This window comes from Ambystoma mexicanum, chromosome 2p (assembly GCF_040938575.1).
Source record: "Ambystoma mexicanum isolate Mex_15411 chromosome 2p, UKY_AmexF1_1, whole genome shotgun sequence".
Taxonomy (NCBI): domain Eukaryota; kingdom Metazoa; phylum Chordata; class Amphibia; order Caudata; family Ambystomatidae; genus Ambystoma; species Ambystoma mexicanum.
The window spans coordinates 55,417,600-55,435,989 of record NC_090923.1 but is presented as its reverse complement, the minus strand read 5'-3'; the positions used below and the strand labels follow the sequence as shown (position 1 = coordinate 55,435,989).

The 18,390-nt window shown below is 49.2% G+C and overlaps 1 protein-coding gene across 1 annotated transcript in view; it reads right to left on the bottom strand.

The window, feature by feature from the left end:
* Nucleotides 1-17,933, bottom strand: part of CPNE9 (copine family member 9) — a 1,803,250-nt gene extending 1,785,317 nt beyond the window's left edge. The window contains exon 1 of the mRNA XM_069643244.1: nt 17,502-17,933. Coding sequence (XP_069499345.1) covers nt 17,502-17,578 — 77 coding nt within the window. The 5' untranslated portion in view covers nt 17,579-17,933. The remainder of the gene's footprint in view (nt 1-17,501) is intronic.
* Between the last annotated feature and the right edge of the window lie 457 nt (nt 17,934-18,390).

The following is an 18,390-nucleotide window of genomic DNA, read 5'->3' as shown; positions in this document are numbered from 1 at the left end:
CTACAGGAGTACTGGGATCTGGAACCAGTACTGTGCGTCTACGGGAGGACTGGGATTGGAACCAGTACTGTGCATCTACGGGAGGACTGGGATCGGAGCCAGTACTGTGCGTCTACGGGAGGTCTGGGATCTGAACCAGTACTGTGCTTCTAGGGGAGTGCTATGATCTGAACCAGTACTGTGCGTCTACGGGAGTACTGGGATCGGAACCAGCACTGTGCGTCTACAGGAGGACTGGGATCTGAACCAGTACTGTGAATCTACGGGAGTACTGGGATCTGAACCAGTACTGTGCATCTACAGGAGGACTGGGATCCAAACCAGTACTGTGATTCTGCAGGAGTGCTAGGATCAGGATCAGAACCAGTACTGTGCATCTACGGGAGTACTGGGGTCTGAACCAGTACCAGTACTGTGCATCTAGGGGAGGACTGTGATCTGAACCAGTACTGTGGGTCTATGGGAGAACTGGGATCTGAACCAGTACTGTGCATCTACAGGAGTACTGGTATCAGAACCAGTACTGTGAACCAGTACTGTGCATCTATGGGAGAACTGGGATCTAAACCAGTACTGTGCATCTACGGGAGAATTGGGATCTAAACTAGTACTGTGCTTCTATAGGAGTGCTAGGATCTGAACCAGTACTGTGCATATACGGGAGTACTGGGATCGGAACCAGCACTGTGCGTCTACAGGAGGACTGGGATCTGAACCAGTACTGTGCATCTACGGGAGTACTGAGATCAGAACCAGTACTGTGCGTCTACGGGAGGACTGGGATCTGAACCAGTACTGTGCTTCTACAGGAGGACTAGGATCTGAACCAGTACTGTGCATCTACGGAAGAACTGGGATCTAAACCAGTACTGTGCGTCTACAGGAGGACTGGGATCGGAACCAGTACTGTGAACCAATACTGTGCCTCTATGGGAGAACTGGGATCTAAACCAGTACTGTGCATCTATGGGAGTACTGGGATATGAACCAGTACTGTGCATCTATGGGAGAACTGGGATCTAAACCAGTACTGTGCTTCTACGGGAGTGCTAGGATCTGAACCAGTACTGTGCATCTACGGGAGGAATGGGATCGGAACCAGCACTGTGCGTCTACAGGAGGACTGGGATTTGAACCAGTACTGTGCATCTACGGGAGTACTGGGATCAGAACCAGTACTGTGCACCTACGGAAGGACTGGGATCTGAACCAGTACTGTGCATCTACTGGAGTACTGGGATCGGAACCAGTACTGGTCATCTACGGGAGGACTAGGACATGGAACCAGAACGGTGGGTCTACAGGAAAACTGGCATCTTGAACCAGTACTTGGGGTCAACCAGCAGACTGGCATCTGGATCCAGTACTATGGGCCCTCGGGCAAACTGGGATCTGAAGCAGTGCTGTTGATCTTTGGGATGATTAGGATCTGGAATCAGTACTGTGGGTCTAAAGGAGGATTGTGCTGTTCAACAAGTACTGTTTGTCTGTGGGAGGACTGGATTCTGGAGCCAGTACTATGCATCTGGGGATGACTGTTATCTGAAGAAGTACTGTGGATTTTTTTGATGACTAGGATCGGGAATCAGTATGGTGGGTTCATCGGAGGACTAGGATCTGGAACCAGTGTATGTGTCTATGGGAGGACTGGGATCTGGAACCAGTAGAGTAGGTCCTCAGGAATACTGGGATCTGGAATCAATGTATGTGTCTCTGGGAGGGCTGGGATCTGGAACCAGTAAAGTAGGTCCTCAGGAATACTGGGATCTGGAACCAGTATGTTGGATCTACAAGAGAACTAGGATTGAGAGGCAGTGCTTTGGGTCTACATGAGGACTGGGATAAGGGACCAGTGATGTGGATCTTTGGGATTATTAAAATCTGGAAGCAGTACTATGGGTCTAAAGGAGGATTGGGATATTCAACCTGTATTTTTGGTCTGTGGGAGGACTGGATTCTGGAACCAGTATTATGTATCTGTGGGAGGACAGTTATCTGAAGAAGTACTGTGGATTTTTAGGATGCCCAGCATTTGGAACCAGTATTGCAGGCTCATCAGAGGACTGGGATCTGGAACCAGTGTATGTGTCTATGGGAGGAATGAAATCTGGAACCAGTGTTTTGGGTCTACAAGAGAACTAGGAGTGAGAGCCAGCACTGTGGGTCTACATGAGGACTGGAATATGGAACCAGTACTTGGGGTCAACTGGCGGAATAGCATCTGGAACCGGTTCTATGGGTCCTCGTGTGACCTGGGATCTAAACTAGTGCTGTGGATCTTTGGAATGATTAGGCTCTGGAACCAGTACTATATCTGTGGGAGGACAGTTATCTGAAGAAGTACTGTGGATCTTTGGAAAGACTAGGATCTGGAACCAGTATGGTGGATTTATCAGAGGACAGATCTGGAACCAGTGTATGTGTCTATGGGAGGACTGGGATCTGGAACCAGTATGTTCGGTCTAGAAGAGAACTGGGATCAAGAGCCAGCACTGTGGGTCTACATGAGGACTGGAATATGGAACCAGTACTTGGGGTCAACTGGCGGAATAGCATCTGGAACCGGTTCTATGGGTCCTCGTGTGAACTGGGATCAGAACCAGTGCTGTTGGATCTTTGGAATGATTAGGCTCTGGAACCAGTACTATATCTGTGGGAGGACAGTTATCTGAAGAAGTACTGTGGATCTTTGGAAAGACTAGGATGTGGAACCAGTATGGTGGATTTATCAGAGGACAGATCTGGAACCAGTGTATGGGTCTATGGGAGGATGTGGATCTGGAACCAGTATGTTCGGTCTAAAAGAGAACTGGGATCAAGAGCCAGCACTGTGGGTCTACGTGATGACTGGGATATGGAACTGGTGCTGTGGATCTATGGAGGACTGGGATCTGAATCCAGTCCCATGGGTCTGCAAAGATAGGAGGACAGCATCGGCCAAAGAGCCATGGGTCTGAAAGAGTACTGGGATCTGGAACCAGTGAACCAGTACTGTGGGATCTGCAACCAGTACTGTGGGTCTGAGAAGATACTGAGATAGCATCTGGAACCAGTGCTACGGCTCTGGGTACATACTGTGCTGGCATCTGGAACCAGTACTGTTGGTCTTCAGGAGTACTGGGAACTGGACCCAGTACTGTGGTGCTACCCAAGAATTGGAATCTGGAACCAGTACCATGGTTCTAACTGAGAATTGGGATCTTGAACCAGTACCATGGTTCTAACTGAGAATTGGGATCTGGAAACAGTACTCTGGGTCTGCAGGAGGACTGAGATATGTACCAGTGCTGTGGCTCTTTGGAATTACTTTTTTTTATTTAAAAAAATATATTTAGTAAACAAAGTACTTTTATATTAACTCATATTAACATCTTCACATGATCAAATTCCTTAAAAAGTAGCAAAGTATTTCAATGCTACCTTGAAGCACTTACAATCCTTATAACATGTATGCAATGCAGCAATTATTCTAGATAGTGGGCTAACATGACAACACAACAAATCAAGGTAGATACAAGAAAATGATATATTCTTGTCATGTGCATATACCACCTCTTGTTGTGCCTGACCCATTACCCTTTCAATATTAGAAAAGGTTATCATCAAAAATGTAACTAGTACCAGCAGAAGTGGCAAGTGGGAGGTCGTCATTAGCCTATGCCCAGGTTCAGAGGACATTATTGCAGAGGAAGAGTTTATAAAGGCATTAAAATGTGCAATCCTTGCAGTCATCCTCTGGGGGCAGCGCAGGAGCAAGGGTTTTCGCGATTCTAACTCTTCACACAAACTCCAGTTTCTTAATTCTTCGGTGATTTCTACATTGGGCCCCATCACGTCAAGCGTTGGTAGACATTAACTCTACGTTTCAAGTACCAGTCTCTATGTTTGGCTGATGGGCCTTTTTATACCTACAATTTGACATCCCGGCCCGATATATATTCTAGATCTCTTCCTCTGCATAGTTTTAGCCTGGTTAGATCTTGCATATGAGCAATAAGGTCCCATCTGTTTCTCTTTCTCTTTTTCTTCAGTGATTCTCCGGAGACAAGCTCACTGAGGCCAAGCTGTTCCAGAAAGAAAGCACATGTTCTCGGAACTGTACATTTACACGGGCGCTGTTCTTTTTGCATCATATTGTGCAAGCAAAAATCAATGTGAGGTTTCACTGCTCTAGACAATTTGAAGTATAGCATCGTTTTCATCACTTCTGCCCACCACGAAACCAGGCGCAATTCTCGCTGAATGACGCCCACTGGTACTGAACGTGGGAGACCCAAAACGCTTTTCAAAATCTTGGGATGACTAGGATGTGGAACTAGGTCAACAGTAGGACTAGGGTCTTAACTCATTACAGTGGGTCTATAAGAGGAACGGGATCTGGATCAAGCACTGTGGGTCTATATGAGAATGGAGATCTAGAACCAGTACTGTGGGCCCACGGAAGGACTGGATTTGGAACCATTACATTAAGTCTACAAAAGAACTGGTAAATAGAACCAGTGCTGTGGGTCTATGTAGAACTGGGCTCTGAACCAGTCCCACGAGTCTTCCAAGAAAGGAGGATGACATCTAGAGACAGAACTATGGGCCTGTGAGAAGACTGTGAGATGGAACCAGTGAGTGCAGTACTGTACGGTCGTTAATTATTACTGCAGGTCTGCAAAGATGCTGTGAGTCTGTGGACATACTGAGCTGGCATCTGGAACCAGCATGACAGGTCTGCGAGAGGGTTGTGGTCTGGAACCAGTTGTATGTGTCTGATAGGATACTTGGTTGAAATCTAGAACCAGTACAATAGTTGTCTAGCACCTTGAACCAGTACTGTGGATCTGTAAAAGGGCTGGGGTCTGGAACCAAGACTGTGAGTTTACAGGAGGATGAGGCTCTGGAAGCAGTCCTCTAGGTCTGCAAAGGTAATTTGATGGCATATGACGCCATTACTGTGAGTCTATGGAAGGATTGGGATCTGGAACCAGTGCTATGGTTCTGTGAACATATTGGTTTGACATATGTGGCCAGTACTGTGGGTCAACAAGAGTGGACTGGAGTTAGGATTGGGATTGCATCTGGAGCCAGTACTATAAGGGCTGCAAACATGCTTGGCTGCCATCTACAACCAGTACCATGGGTCTGTGAGAGGATTGCGATCTGGAACCAGTAATGTGGGTCTCCCCGGGGGGGGGGTTACAGGGAACCAGAAGTGAGCATGGGGGTGACTTGGCTGGGATCTAGAGTCCATTCTGCAAGTTTGGAGGTGTGTTGGCTGGGATCTGGAAACTGTGTTTGAGGATGAGCGAGACTTGGCTGGCATCTAGAATAGGTTATATAAGCCTGGGAGCTAAGGTAACTTGGCTGGGATCTAGAACCCATTTTGTGAGTCTGGAAGATGACCTGTCTGGGACATAGAACCTGTTTTGTGAGTCTGGAAGATGACTTGTCTTGAAATTAGAATCTGTTGTGAGTTTGAGGGGTATAATGGCTGTGTGACTTGGCTCGGATCTAGGGTCCATTCTGTGAGTTTGGAGGTGTATTGGCTGGGATATGGAACCTGTGTTTGAGGATGAGGGAGTGGCTTTTGTCTAAAATAGGTCTGCAAGCTTGGGAGCTAAGGCAACTTGGCTGGGATCTAGAACTCGTTGTGTGTGCCTGGAATATGACTTGGCTGGGACATCGAACCTGTTCTGTGAGTCTGGAGGATGACTTGTCTGGAATCTAGAATTTGTTGTGAGTTTGGGAGGTGTATTGGCTGGGATTTGGAACCCATGTGTGAGCATGGATGTGACTTGGCTGGGATCTAGAGTCCATTCTTTGAGTTTGGAGGTGTGTTGGCTGGGATCTGGAACCTGTGTTTGAGGATGAGGGAGACTTGGCTGTCCTCTAGAATAGGTTATATAAGCCTGGGAGCTAAGGTAACTTGGCTGGGATCTAGAACTCGTTGTGTGCGTCTGGAAGATGACTTGTCTGGAATCTGGACTCCGTTTTGAGTTTGAGAGGTGTATTGGCTGGGATCTGGAACCTGTGTTTGAGGATGAGGGAGACTTGGCTGAGGTGTGGTACCAGTGAACAGCGAGGGGGCTAGACCCGGAGGGCTAGACTGGGATCTAGAGTCGGGTCTATGAGTCTGGGGTGGGTGTGTGACTGGAACCGACTTTTTGACCCATTCCCCACTCGGGTCTCGACCCCCTGCTTCTCACAGGAGACGGCGCAGACATGCGGAGCGCGGTCCGGAGCTTCCAGCAGCCTTGCTCCGGAGGACGCCACCTGCTTCTGGGGGGCACGATGTGATAACTGGGTCAGGCGATGAACGTAGCGTGTGGCCTGCATCTGTGGGGGCACGGATGAGGCGCGTGCGGCGGTATATAGACACAGAGGGAGGGGCAGAAGGAGAGCTGAACGAAGAGGGAGAAAGGGAGGGAAGGACATTGTGCGAGAAAGGGGGCGAGAGGCGCGGGATGGTGATAGAAGGAAAGAAGGGCGAGAGAAATAGAAAGAGAACATAAGAGAGGGGGGAGGGCGGTCAAGAGAAGCAGTAGAGGGAAGGGGGGGTGCAGCACAGAGTGAGAGAGAAGCACCGAGGCAGAGAGACGAGAACGGGGAGAAGAGAGGGTGAGGGAGAGAAAGAGAGCGAAAGAACAGATAGAACATATAATATAGCCTTAGAGACGGACCTCTGAGAAGGCAGGCAGCGAGGAATAGATGGGGTGGGGGGAGTAAGAGGCGGTTTGGGGGGACAGAGACGGGATAGATAGACCGGTAGCTAGATGGGCAGGTAGGTAGATATATAGACAGGCAGATAGTAGGTAAAGAGATACACATAACATACAGCCACGCAGGCAGAGAGCCAGATAGTAGATGGGTAGTAGGCAGGCAGATATATAGACGGGCAGATAGTAGATAGAGTGATACACAGACAGGCAGATAGTAGATAGATTGACAGATATATAAACAGGCAAACAGTAAGTAGGTTGACATATATAGGAAGGCAGATAGGTAGAAAGATACATCGACATGTTGATAGGCAGATAGTCGGTAAAGGGCTACACAGACAGATAGGTAGATAGTAGATGGGTAGTAGACAGGCAGGCATATAGACAGGCCGCTAGTAGGTAGGCAGGTACATAGCCAGATAGATATGCAGATAAGCAGATAGATGGGTAGTATATAGACAGATATATAGACGGGCAGATAGTAGGTAGAGGGATACACAGACAGATAGACAGATAGTAGATCGATAGACTGATATAGACCGGCAGATAGTAGGTAGAGAAATACGTAGACAGGCAGATAAATTGATTGACTGATATATAGACGGGCAGATAGTAGGTAGAGAGATACGTAGACAGGCAGATAGACAGATAGCAGATCGACAGACATATATTGACAAGCAAATAGTAGGTAGAGACAAATGTAAACGGGCAGGTAGGCAGATAGTAGATAGGTAGACTGATATATATAGACAGGCAGATAGTAGGTAGAGAGATACGTAGACAGGCAGATAGGCAGATAGTAGATGGGTAGTATATAGACAGATATATAGACGGGCAGATGGTAGGTAGAGGGATACACAGACAGATAGGCAGATATTAGATCGATAGACTGATATAGACCGGCAGATAGTAGGTAGAGAAATACATAGACAGGCAGATACATTGATTGACTGATATATAGACGGGCAGATAGTAGGTAGAGAGACACGTAGACAGGCAGATAGGAAGATAGTAGATCGACAGACGTATATATTGACAAGCAGATAGTAGGTAGAGACCTATGTAAACGGGTAGGTAGGCAGATAGTAGATAGGTAGACTGATATATATATAGACAGGCAGATAGTAGGTAGAGAGATCCGTAGACAGGCAGATAGGCAGATAGTAGATCGACAGACTGATATATATAGACAAACAGATAGTAGGTAGAGAGATACGCAGACAGGCAGTTAGGCAGATAGTAGATGGATAGACTGATATATATATATATAGACAGACAGATAGTAGGTAGAGAGATACTCAGACAGGCAGATAGGCAGATAGTAAATCGACAGACTGATATATTGAAAAGCAGATAGTAGGTAGAGACATACGTAAACGGGCAGATAGTAGATAGATAGACTGATATATACAGACAGGCAGATAGTAGGTAGAGAGATACGCAGACAGGCAGTTAAGCAGATAGTAGATGGATAGACTGATATATATATATATATATATATATATATATATATATATAGACGGGCAGATAGTAGGTAGAGAGATACACAGACAGGTAGATAGGCAGATAGTAGATCGATAGACTCATATATAGACAGGCAGATAGTAGGTGGAGAGATACGCAGACAGGCAGATAGTAGATGGATTGACAGATATATATATAGACACGCAGATAGTAGGTAGAGAGATACGCAGACAGGCAGATAGCAGATCGATAGACTGATAAATATATAGACAGGTAGATAGTAGGTAGAGAGATACGTAGACAGGCGGATAGTAGATGGGTATATAGATTGACAGATATATAGACAGGCAGATAGTAGCTCTCCAGATGTGTAGATAGACAGACTATTGATGTAAGGAGGGGCCAGCAGAAGAGACTGGCTGAGGCAGAGGGGTCCATATTGAAAAAGTTGACATGAGATTCCAAGTGAGTGTAGCTTCGCGGTTCTGATTAAGTTTAATGTGGAGGCGGTGAGGCGGGGGTGCGGGGGGCGGGGAAGGGGCGCAGTGAGAGAGGGAGAAATGAATAAGAACACATTACATTGGAAATCGGCCTTGTTTTGGTGCCCTACTCCAGCCTCCCGCGATACACATGGAACTTAAGGTGACCCTTTCCAGACCCGGAGCCGGGTGGAGCCTGGCGCTGAAACTGGGGGAGCCCAGACCCCGAGAGCTCGGCTCGCCGCCCTGGAGTATTGGATCGGGAGAATACACCCCTGAGTGCACGTGCCACCGGGACTCCCTGGAGGCGGAACTTGCACCCCTGGGCACCCCTGGGCACCGCCTAGAAAGCATTACTGCAGAGCAGGTTCAACTCTCTTGCCCCCCTAAATACACACACCCACTCCTCCACCCCCCCGCCCCGCCCCTCCACAGGTGCCGCCAATGCATCGCATCAGTGGGTGTTTAGTAATAAACAGAAGCGCCTCTTCATCGCCCGAGCGGTAATTACAGGAAGCGGCGCTAATTAGCGCTGCCTAGCAGTTACTGGGTTTGCAAACGCGTCCAGAGGATTGCGGGGGGAGGGGAGGGCAGGTACACGGGAGAGGGATAGATACACGTGGGAAGAAGAAGAGGAGGAGTTCGCTGGGGAAGGGTACCAGGCTGGGGCCCTAGGGCAGCATTCAGAGTCCCAGGCTGGGGGCCCTCGGTCAGCATTCAGAGTCCCAGGCTGGGGGCCCTCGGGCAGCATTCAGAGTACCAGGCTGGGGCTCTGGGGCAGCATCCGGGAAAGTGGTGTTGATGCCGAGGAGACTCCACAGGGGAGGGTATAGCAGCAAGAGTGCACATGGGAGTCCTTACTAGAAAGAGTGCACATGGGAGTCCTTACTAGAAAGAGTGCACCTTGGAGTCCTTACTAGAAAGAGTGCACATGGGAGTCTTTAGTAGAAAGAGTACACATGGGAGTCCTTACTAGAAAGAGTGCACCTTGGAGTCCTTACTAGAAAGAGTGCACTTGGGAGTCCTTAGGAGAAAGAGTACACATGGGAGTCCTTACTAGAAAGAGTGCACATGGGAGTCCTTGGTAGAAAGAGTGCCCACGGGAGTCCTTAGTAGAAAGAGTGCACATGAGAGTCCTTACTAGAAATAGTGCCCACGGGAGTCCTTAGTACAAAGAGTGCACATGGGAGTCCTTACTAGAAAGAGTGCCCACGGGAGTCCTTAGTAGAAAGAGTGCACATGAAAGTCCTTACTAGAAAGAGTGCACACGGGAGTCCTTAGTAGAAAGAGTGCACATGGGAGTCCTTAGTAGAAAGAGTGCACATGGGAGTCCTTAGTAGAAAGAGTGCCCACGGGAGCCCTTAGTACAAAGAGTACACATGGGAGTCCTTACTAGAAAGAATGCACATCGGAGTCCTTAGTAGAAAGAGTGCCCACGGGAGTCCTTAGTAGAAAGAGTGCACACGGGAGTCCTTAGTAGAAAGAGTGCACACTGGAGTCCTTAGTAGAAAGAGTGCACACGGGAGTCCTTAGTAGAAAGAGTGCACACGGGAGTCCTTAGTAGAAAGAGGGCACATGGGAGTCCTTAGTAAAAAGAGTGCACATGGGAGTCCTTAGTAGAAAGAGTGCACATGGGAGTCCTTAGTAGAAAGAGTGCACATGGGAGTCCTCACTAGAAAGAGTGCGCATTGGAGTCCTTAGTAGAAAGAGTGTACACGGGAGTCCTTAGTACAAAGAGTGCACATGGGAGTCCTTACTAGAAAGAGTGCCCGCGGGAGTCCTTAGTAGAAAGAGTACACATGGGAGTCCTTAGTAGAAAGAGTGCCCGCGGGAGTTCTTAGTACAAAGAGTGCACATGGGAGACCTTACTAGAAAGAGTGCCCACGGGAGTCCTTAGTAGAAAGAGTGCACATGGGAGTCCTTACTAGAAAGAGTGCCCAAGGGAGTCCTTAGTAGAAAGAGTGCCCACGGGAGCCCTTAGTACAAAGAGTGCACATGGGAGTCCTTAGTAGAAAGAGTGCACATGGGAGTCCTTAGTAGAAAGAGTGCAACCGGGAGTCCTTAGTAGAAAGAGTGCACATGGGAATCCTTAGTAGAAAGAGTGCACACGGGAGTCCTTACTAGAAAAAGTACACATGGGAGTCCTTACTAGGAAGAGTGCACATGGGAGTTCTAGTAGAAAGAGTGCACACAGGAATCCTTACTAGAAAGAGTGCACGTGGGACTCCTTACTAGAAAGAGTTCACATGGGAGTCCTTAGCAGAAAGAGTGCACACGGGAGTCCTTTCTAGAAAAAGTACACATGGGAGTCCTTACTAGGAAGAGTGCACATGGGAGTTCTAGTAGAAAGAGTGCACACAGGAGTCCTTACTAGAAAGAGTACACATGAGAGTCCTTACTGGATAGAGTGCACATGGGAGTCCTTAGTAGAAAGAGTGCACACAGGAGTCCTTAGTAGAAACAGTGCTCATGGGAGTCCTTACTAGAAAAAGTGTACATTGGAGGCCTCTTAGAAAGAGTGCATGTGGGACTCCTTACAAGAAAGAATGCACATGGGAGTCCTTAGTAGAAATGGGTGCACACAGGAGTATTTATTAGAAAGAGTACACATGGGAGTTCTTAGTAGAAAGAGTGAACACAGGACTCCTTTCTAGAAAGAGTGCACCTTGGAGTCCTTACTAGAAAGAGTGCACTTGGGAGTCCTTAGTAGAAAGAGTGCACATGGGAGTCCTTACTGGAAAGAGTGCACACAGGAGACCTTAGTAGAAAGAGAGCACACAGGAGTCCTTAGTAGAAAGAGTGCCATTGGAGGCCTTAGTAGAAAGAGTGCACACAGGAGTCCTTAGTAGAAACAGTGCACATGGGAGTCCTTACTAGAAAGAGTGCACATTGGAGGCCTCTTAGAAAGAGTGCACACGAGAGTCCTTAGTAGAAAGAGGGCACATGGGAGTCCTAAGTAGAAAGAGGGCACATGGGAGTCCTTAGTAGAAAGAGTGCACACAGGAGTCCTTAGTAGAAAGAGTGCACACAGGTGTCCTTAGTAGAAAGAGTGCACATGGGAGTCCTTAGTAGAAAGAGTGCACACGGGAGTCCTTAGTAGAAAGAGTGCACATGGGAGTCCTTAGTAGAAAGAGTGCACACGGGAGCCCTTAGTAGAAAGAGTGCACACGGGAGTCCTTAGTAGAAAGAGTGCACACGGGAGTCCTTACTAGAAAGAGTGCACATGGGAGTCCTTAGTAGAAAGAGTGCACACGGGAGGCCTTACTAGAAAGAGTTCACATGGGAGTCCTTACTAGAAAGAGTACACACGGGAGTCCTTACTAGGAAGAGTGCACATGGGAGTCCTTAGTAGAAAGAGTGCACACATGAGTCCTTAGTAGAAACAGAGCACATGGGAGTCATTACTAGATAGAGTGCACATGGGAGTCCTTAGTAGAAAGAGTGCACACGGGAGTCCTAAGTAGAAACAGTGCACATGGGAGTCCTTAGTAGAAAGAGTGCACACAGGAGTCCTTTCTAGAAAGAGTGCACATTGGAGGCCTCTTAGAAAGAGTGCACGTGGGACTCCTTACTAGAAAGAGTGCACATGGGAGTTCTTAGTAGAAAGAGTGCACACCGGAGTCCTTTCTAGAAAGAGTGCACCTTGGAGTCCTTACTAGAAAGAGTGCACTTGGGAGTCCTTAGTAGAAAGAGTGCACATGGGAGTCCTTACTGGAAAGAGTGCACACAGGAGTCCTTAGTAGAAAGAGAGCACACAGGAGTCCTTAGTAGAAAGAGTGCCATTGGAGGCCTTAATAGAAAGAGTGCACACAGGAGTCCTTAGTAGAAAAAGTGCACATGGGAGTCCTTACTAGAAACAGTGCACATGGGAGTCCTTACTAGAAAGAGTGCACATTGGAGGCCTCTTAGAAAGAGTGCACACGGGCGTCCTTACTAGAAAGAGTGCACACGGGAGTCCTTAGTAGAAAGAGGGCACATGGGAGTCCTTAGTAGAAAGAGGGCACATGGGAGTCCTTACTAGAAAGAGTGCACACGGGAGGCCTTAGTAGAAAGAGGGCACATGGGAGTCCTTAGTAGAAAGAGGGCACATGGGAGTCCTTAGTAGAAAGAGTGCACATGGGAGTCCTTAGTAGAAAGAGTGCACACGGGAGTCCTTAGTAGAAAGAGTGCACACGGGAGTCCTTACTAGGAAGACTGCACATGGGAGTCCTAAATAGAAAGAGTGCACATGGGAGTCCTCACTAGAAAGAGTGTACATTGGAGTCTTTAGTAAAAAGAGTGCACATGGGAGTCCTTACTAGGAAGAGTGCACATGGGAGTCCTTACTAGAAAGAGTGCACATGGGAGTCCTTAGTAGAAAGAGTGCACAAGGGAGTCCTTAGTAGAATGAGTTCACATGGGAGTCCTTAATAGAAAGAGTGCACACGGGAGTCCTTACTAGGAAGAATGCACACCGGAGTCCTTAGTAGAAAGAGTGCACATGGGAGTCCTTAGTAGAAAGAGTGCACAAGGGAGTCCTTAGTAGAAAGAGTGCACATGGGAGTCCTTAGTAGAAAGAGTGCACATGGGAGTCCTTAGTAGAAAGAGTTCACAGGGGAGTCCTTAGTAGAAAGAGTGCACACGGGAGTCCTTACTAGGAAGAGTGCACACGGGAGTCCTTACTAGAAAGAATTCACACGGGAGTCCTTACTAGGAAGAATGCACACGGGAGTCCTTAGTAGAAAGAGTGCACATGGGAGTCCTCACTAGAAAGAGTGCACATTGGAGTCCTTAGTAGAAAGAGTGCACATGGGAGTCCTTAGTAGAAAGAGTTCACAGGGGAGTCCTTAGTAGAAAGAGTGCACACGGGAGTCCTTAGTAGAAAGAGTGCACACGGGAGTCCTTACTAGGAAGAGTGCACATGGGAGTCCTTAGTAGAAAGAGTGCACACGGGAATCCTCACTAGGAAGAGTGCACATGGGAGTCCTTATTAGAAAGAGTGCACATGGAAGTCCTCACTAGAAAGAGTGCACACGGGAGTCCTCACTAGAAAGAGTGCACATTGGAGTCCTTAGTAGAAAGAGTGCACACGGGAGTCCTCACTAGGAAGAGTGCACATGGGAGTCCTTACTAGAAAGAGTGCACATGGGAGGCCTTACTAGAAAGAGTGCACATGGGAGTCCTCACTAGAAAGAGTGCACATTGCACTCCTTAGTAGAAAGAGTGCACATTGCAGTCCTTAGTATAAAGAGTGCACATGGGAGTCCTTAGTAGAAAGAGTGCACATGGGAGTCCTTACTAGGAAGAGTGCACATGGGAGGCCTTAGTAGAAACAGTGCACATGGGTGTCCTTAGTAGAAAGAGTGCACATGGGAGTCCTTACTAGGAAGAGTGCACATGGGAGTCCTTACTAGAAAGAGTGCACACGGGAGGCCTTAGTAGAAAGAGTGCACACAGGAGTCCTTAGTAGAAATAGTGCACACAGGAGTCCTTAGGAGAAAGAGTGCCATTGGAGGCCTTAGTAGAAAGAGTGCCCACAGGAGTCCTTAGTAGAAAGAGTGCACATGGGAGTCCTTACTAGAAAGAGTTCACACGGGAGGCCGTAGTAGAAAGAGTGCAAACAGGAGTCCTTACTAGAAAGAGTGCACACGGGAGGCCTCAGTAGAAAGAGTGCACACAGGAGTCCTTACTAGAAAGAGTGCACACGGGAGGCCTTAGTAGAAAGAGTGCACACAGGAGTCCTTACTAGAAAGAGTGCACACGGGAGGCCTCAGTAGAAAGAGTGCACACAGGAGTCCTTACTAGAAAGAGTGCACACGGGAGGCCTTAGTAGAAAGAGTGCACACAGGAGTCCTTACTAGAAAGAGTGCACACGGGAGGCCTTAGTAGAAAGAGTGCACAGAGGAGTCCTTACTAGAAAGAGTGCACACGGGAGGCATTAGTACTAAGAGTGCACACAGGAGTCCTTAGTAGAAAGAGTGCCATTGGAGGCCTTAGTAGAAAGAGTGCACACAGGAGTCCTTACTAGAAAGAGTGCACACAGGAGTCCTTAGTAGAAAGAGTGCACACAGGAGTCCTTAGTAGAAAGAGTGCCATGGGAGTCCTTAGTAGAAAGAGTGCACACAGGAGTCCTTAGTAGAAACAGTGCACATGGGAGTCCTTACTAGGAAGAGTGCACAAGGAAGGCCTCTTAGAAAGAGTGCACACGGAAGTCCTTAGTAGAAAGAGTGCACACGGGAGGCCTTAGTTGAAAGAGTGCACACGGGAGTCCTTAGTAGAAAGAGTGCACATGGGAGTCCTTACTAGGAAGACTGCACATGGGAGTCCTTACTAGAAAGAGTGCACATGGGAGTCCTTAGTAGAAAGAGTGCCATTGGAGGCCTTAGTAGAAAGAGTGCACACATGAGTCCTTATTAGAAAGAGTGCACACGGGAGGCCTTAGTTGAAAGAGCGCACACGGGAGTCCTTAGTAGAAACAGTGCACATGGGAGTCCTTACTAGAAAGAGTGCACATGGAAGGCCTCTTAGAAAGAGTGCACACGGAAGTCCTTACTAGAAAGAGTGCACACGGGAGGCCTTAGTAGAAAGAGTGCACATGGGAGTCCTTACTGGGAAGACTGCACATGGGAGTCCTTACTAGAAAGAGTGCACATGGGAGTCCTCACTAGAGAGAGTGCACATTGGAGTCCTTAGTAGAAAGAGTGTACACGGGAGTCCGTAGTAGAAAGAGTGCACATGGGAGTCCTTACTAGAAAGAGTGCGCATGGGAGTCCTTAGTAGAAAGAGTGCACACGCGAGTCCTTAGTAGAAAGAGTGCACATGGGAGTACTTACTAGAAAGAGTGCACATGGGAGTCCTTAGTAGAAAGAGTGCACACGGGAGTCCTTACTAGAAAGAGTGCACATGGGAGTCCTTATTAGAAAGAGTGCACACGGGAGTCCTTACTAGAAAGAGTTCACATGGGAGTCCTTAGTAGAAAGAGTGCACACGGGAGTCCTTACTAGAAAGAGTTCACACTAGTAGAAAGAGTGCACACGGGAGTCCTTATTAGAAAGAGTTCACACTAGTAGAAAGAGTGCACAAGGGAGTCCTTATTAGAAAGAGTTCACACTAGTAGAAAGAGTGCACACGGGAGTCCTTAGTAGAAAGAGTGCACACGGGAGTCCTTGCTAGAAAGAGTGCACATGGGAGTCCTTAGTAGAAAGAGTGCACACGGGAGTCCTTGCTAGAAAGAGTGCACATGGGAGTCCTTAGTAGAAAGAGTGCACACGGGAGTCCTTGCTAGAAAGAGTTCACATGGGAGTCCTTAGTACAAAGAGTGCACACGGGAGTCCTTACTAGAAAGAGTTCACACTAGTAGAAAGAGTGCACACGTGAGTCCTTATTAGAAAGAGTTCACACTAGTAGAAAGAGTGCACAAGGGAGTCCTTATTAGAAAGAGTTCACACTTGTAGAAAGAGTGCACACGGGAGTCCTTACTAGAAAGAGTTCACATGGGAGTCCTTAGTAGAAAGAGTGCACACGGGAGTCCTTGCTAGAAAGAGTGCACATGGGAGTCCTTTCATACAGGCAGGTTACACAGAGGGAAGAATAATAACTTGGCAATTTGGGTAGCGCTTCGTACCAGAGTCCACCAGTGTCATAGCGCTGTAAAAGTGGCGGAATACCTACAGTACCCATGTCAAAGTTCACAAGAGATGATCGCACAGAGCAGGAAGTGCGGGGGGAGGCACTCATAGGAAGGCTCCCTAGAGGAGTCGGCGGAGGGTACTCAGGTGAGGGTGTTCACGTGGGAAGGGTCCCTGGGCGGGCGGACACGGGTACAGGAGAACATGAGTGATACATAATGGAGGGTGGGGACCCCGTGAACGTCGCGATCTTTCTTGTTTTGTGTGCAGCGCCCACATTTCCGTGCTCGCCCCTCCCCCTCCCCCACCACCACCCCTCCCCTTGCACCGGGGAAGCCTCCGCTGTGATCAGGGGCTCGAGAACAGACGGGCTTTAATTCACTTTCAATCAGTTTCGAAGTAGGGGGGGGGGGGCGGGAGGATGAAGGGGGTGGTATTTAGGATTTAAAGTCTGCCTTCATATCCGCGAATTAATCCAAGCCCCAAATAAACAACCGCCTGCATCCCCGCTCTAAAGATGCCATGGGCGTGGGGGCACAAAGGGCAGGGTCTCGTTTGTTGCCACTCCTCGCCACAGTGCAGCCCACCCCTCCCCAAGAAGACAGCGGGTAGTGCGAGGGTCTCTCGCATGGCCCCGCACTGTATTCCACCCATGATGGCGCCCACATGCCACCGGGGCGCCCCCATATCAGAACCCAGCCATCTCTCCCAGACATGCTCGTATGGCCCAGATTTCCACAGATAACCTGAACCCCACCCCCAACCCCTCCATACCCCGCAACTGTTTCCACCCACACCCTGGGCCCTTTTGCACCCTTTGAGGTCAGCTAGACATACCCAGCGCTCCCAGTGGCCCTCCACTCCGCAAAACAGAAGAGGGTTCTTTACTGGCATAGGACCTGCCAAAGCAAACACGGAGATGCATAAGGTCTCTGGTTCTCACCACTAGTGACCAGTGTGCTCCATGTCCCTTTCTGCATGACGCTTGCATGCACATGTGTTGCTGTTCTTGCTGCTAATTCTGGTGTTTGCTTCAGAGCACCCCAGTCCCCCCACCCGTACTACTCAGTGCCCCAGTCCACAAACGCGCAGGCTGCGCACTACAGGCTCGCCCCCTCTCCCGGGTATATCAGCCCCCACGCAGCGCTTCACAGCCCAGCCTCCCTGCCACCTGTTGAGCCAGGACTGCTTTCCAGCACCCGCTCGCGCTCGCGCCCGGCTCCTGCTGTGGGGGGTCGGGGTACCTGCATGACACCGTGACCTCAATCTTGGTGGCGGGCACGCTGGTGTGCACAGGATCGAAGTCCCCGATGGATGCCATGCTGTGCCCGGGCTCCGGATGTTGGCTGCTGGGCTCCCCGGTGCGCGCGGGTCTATGTGCAAGGCTGGGGGTCCTGGAATCAAAGCGCCGCGGGCAGCAGGGGTTCCCGGAGATGAGGCTGCAGACGAACACCGTCCATCCGTGCTACGGAGCATAGACTGCGCCCCCCGGCACCAGGAGATGTGTGAGCAGCACTGGCTGTCAGACCGGCGAGCTGCAGGGGGCAGCGCTCAGACCCCTCCCTACACCATCACACCCACATGCGTGTAACTCCACCTGCCCCCTCCCCAAAGAGTGCCAGAGCGGCGCTCTGGAGGGGGGACACCTCCAGACCCTCCCCACTCCATGCAATCCCAGGTGTGTCACTCCCGCTCCAGCGGTTGCCAGTATCCCACAGTCCATGCCTGCACTGCACAGTGTGTCTCCGCTGCTGCCACCGGCAGGTGAGCTGCAGTGGGCAGCACTTGCCAGACCCCCCATGGTACACCACACCCGAGTCACCTGCCCCCATGCTATACAGGGTCAGCCAGGCTAAAGGTGAGGTAGCACCTTCAAACCCACCTGCGGCCTCAACTTCACCACAGGTGTCACTCTGATTCTACCAGCCTCCAATGTACCCCATACCCGCCACCTATCCTCCAATGCGCCATATACCTTCCACGTAGACACCAATGCACCCTATATCTTCCAAATAACCTCCAATGCACCCTATACCTTCCACATAGTCACCAATGCGCCCTATACCCTCCACATGGCCTGCAATGCACCTTATACCCTCCACATAGCCTCCAATGCACCCTATACCTTCCACA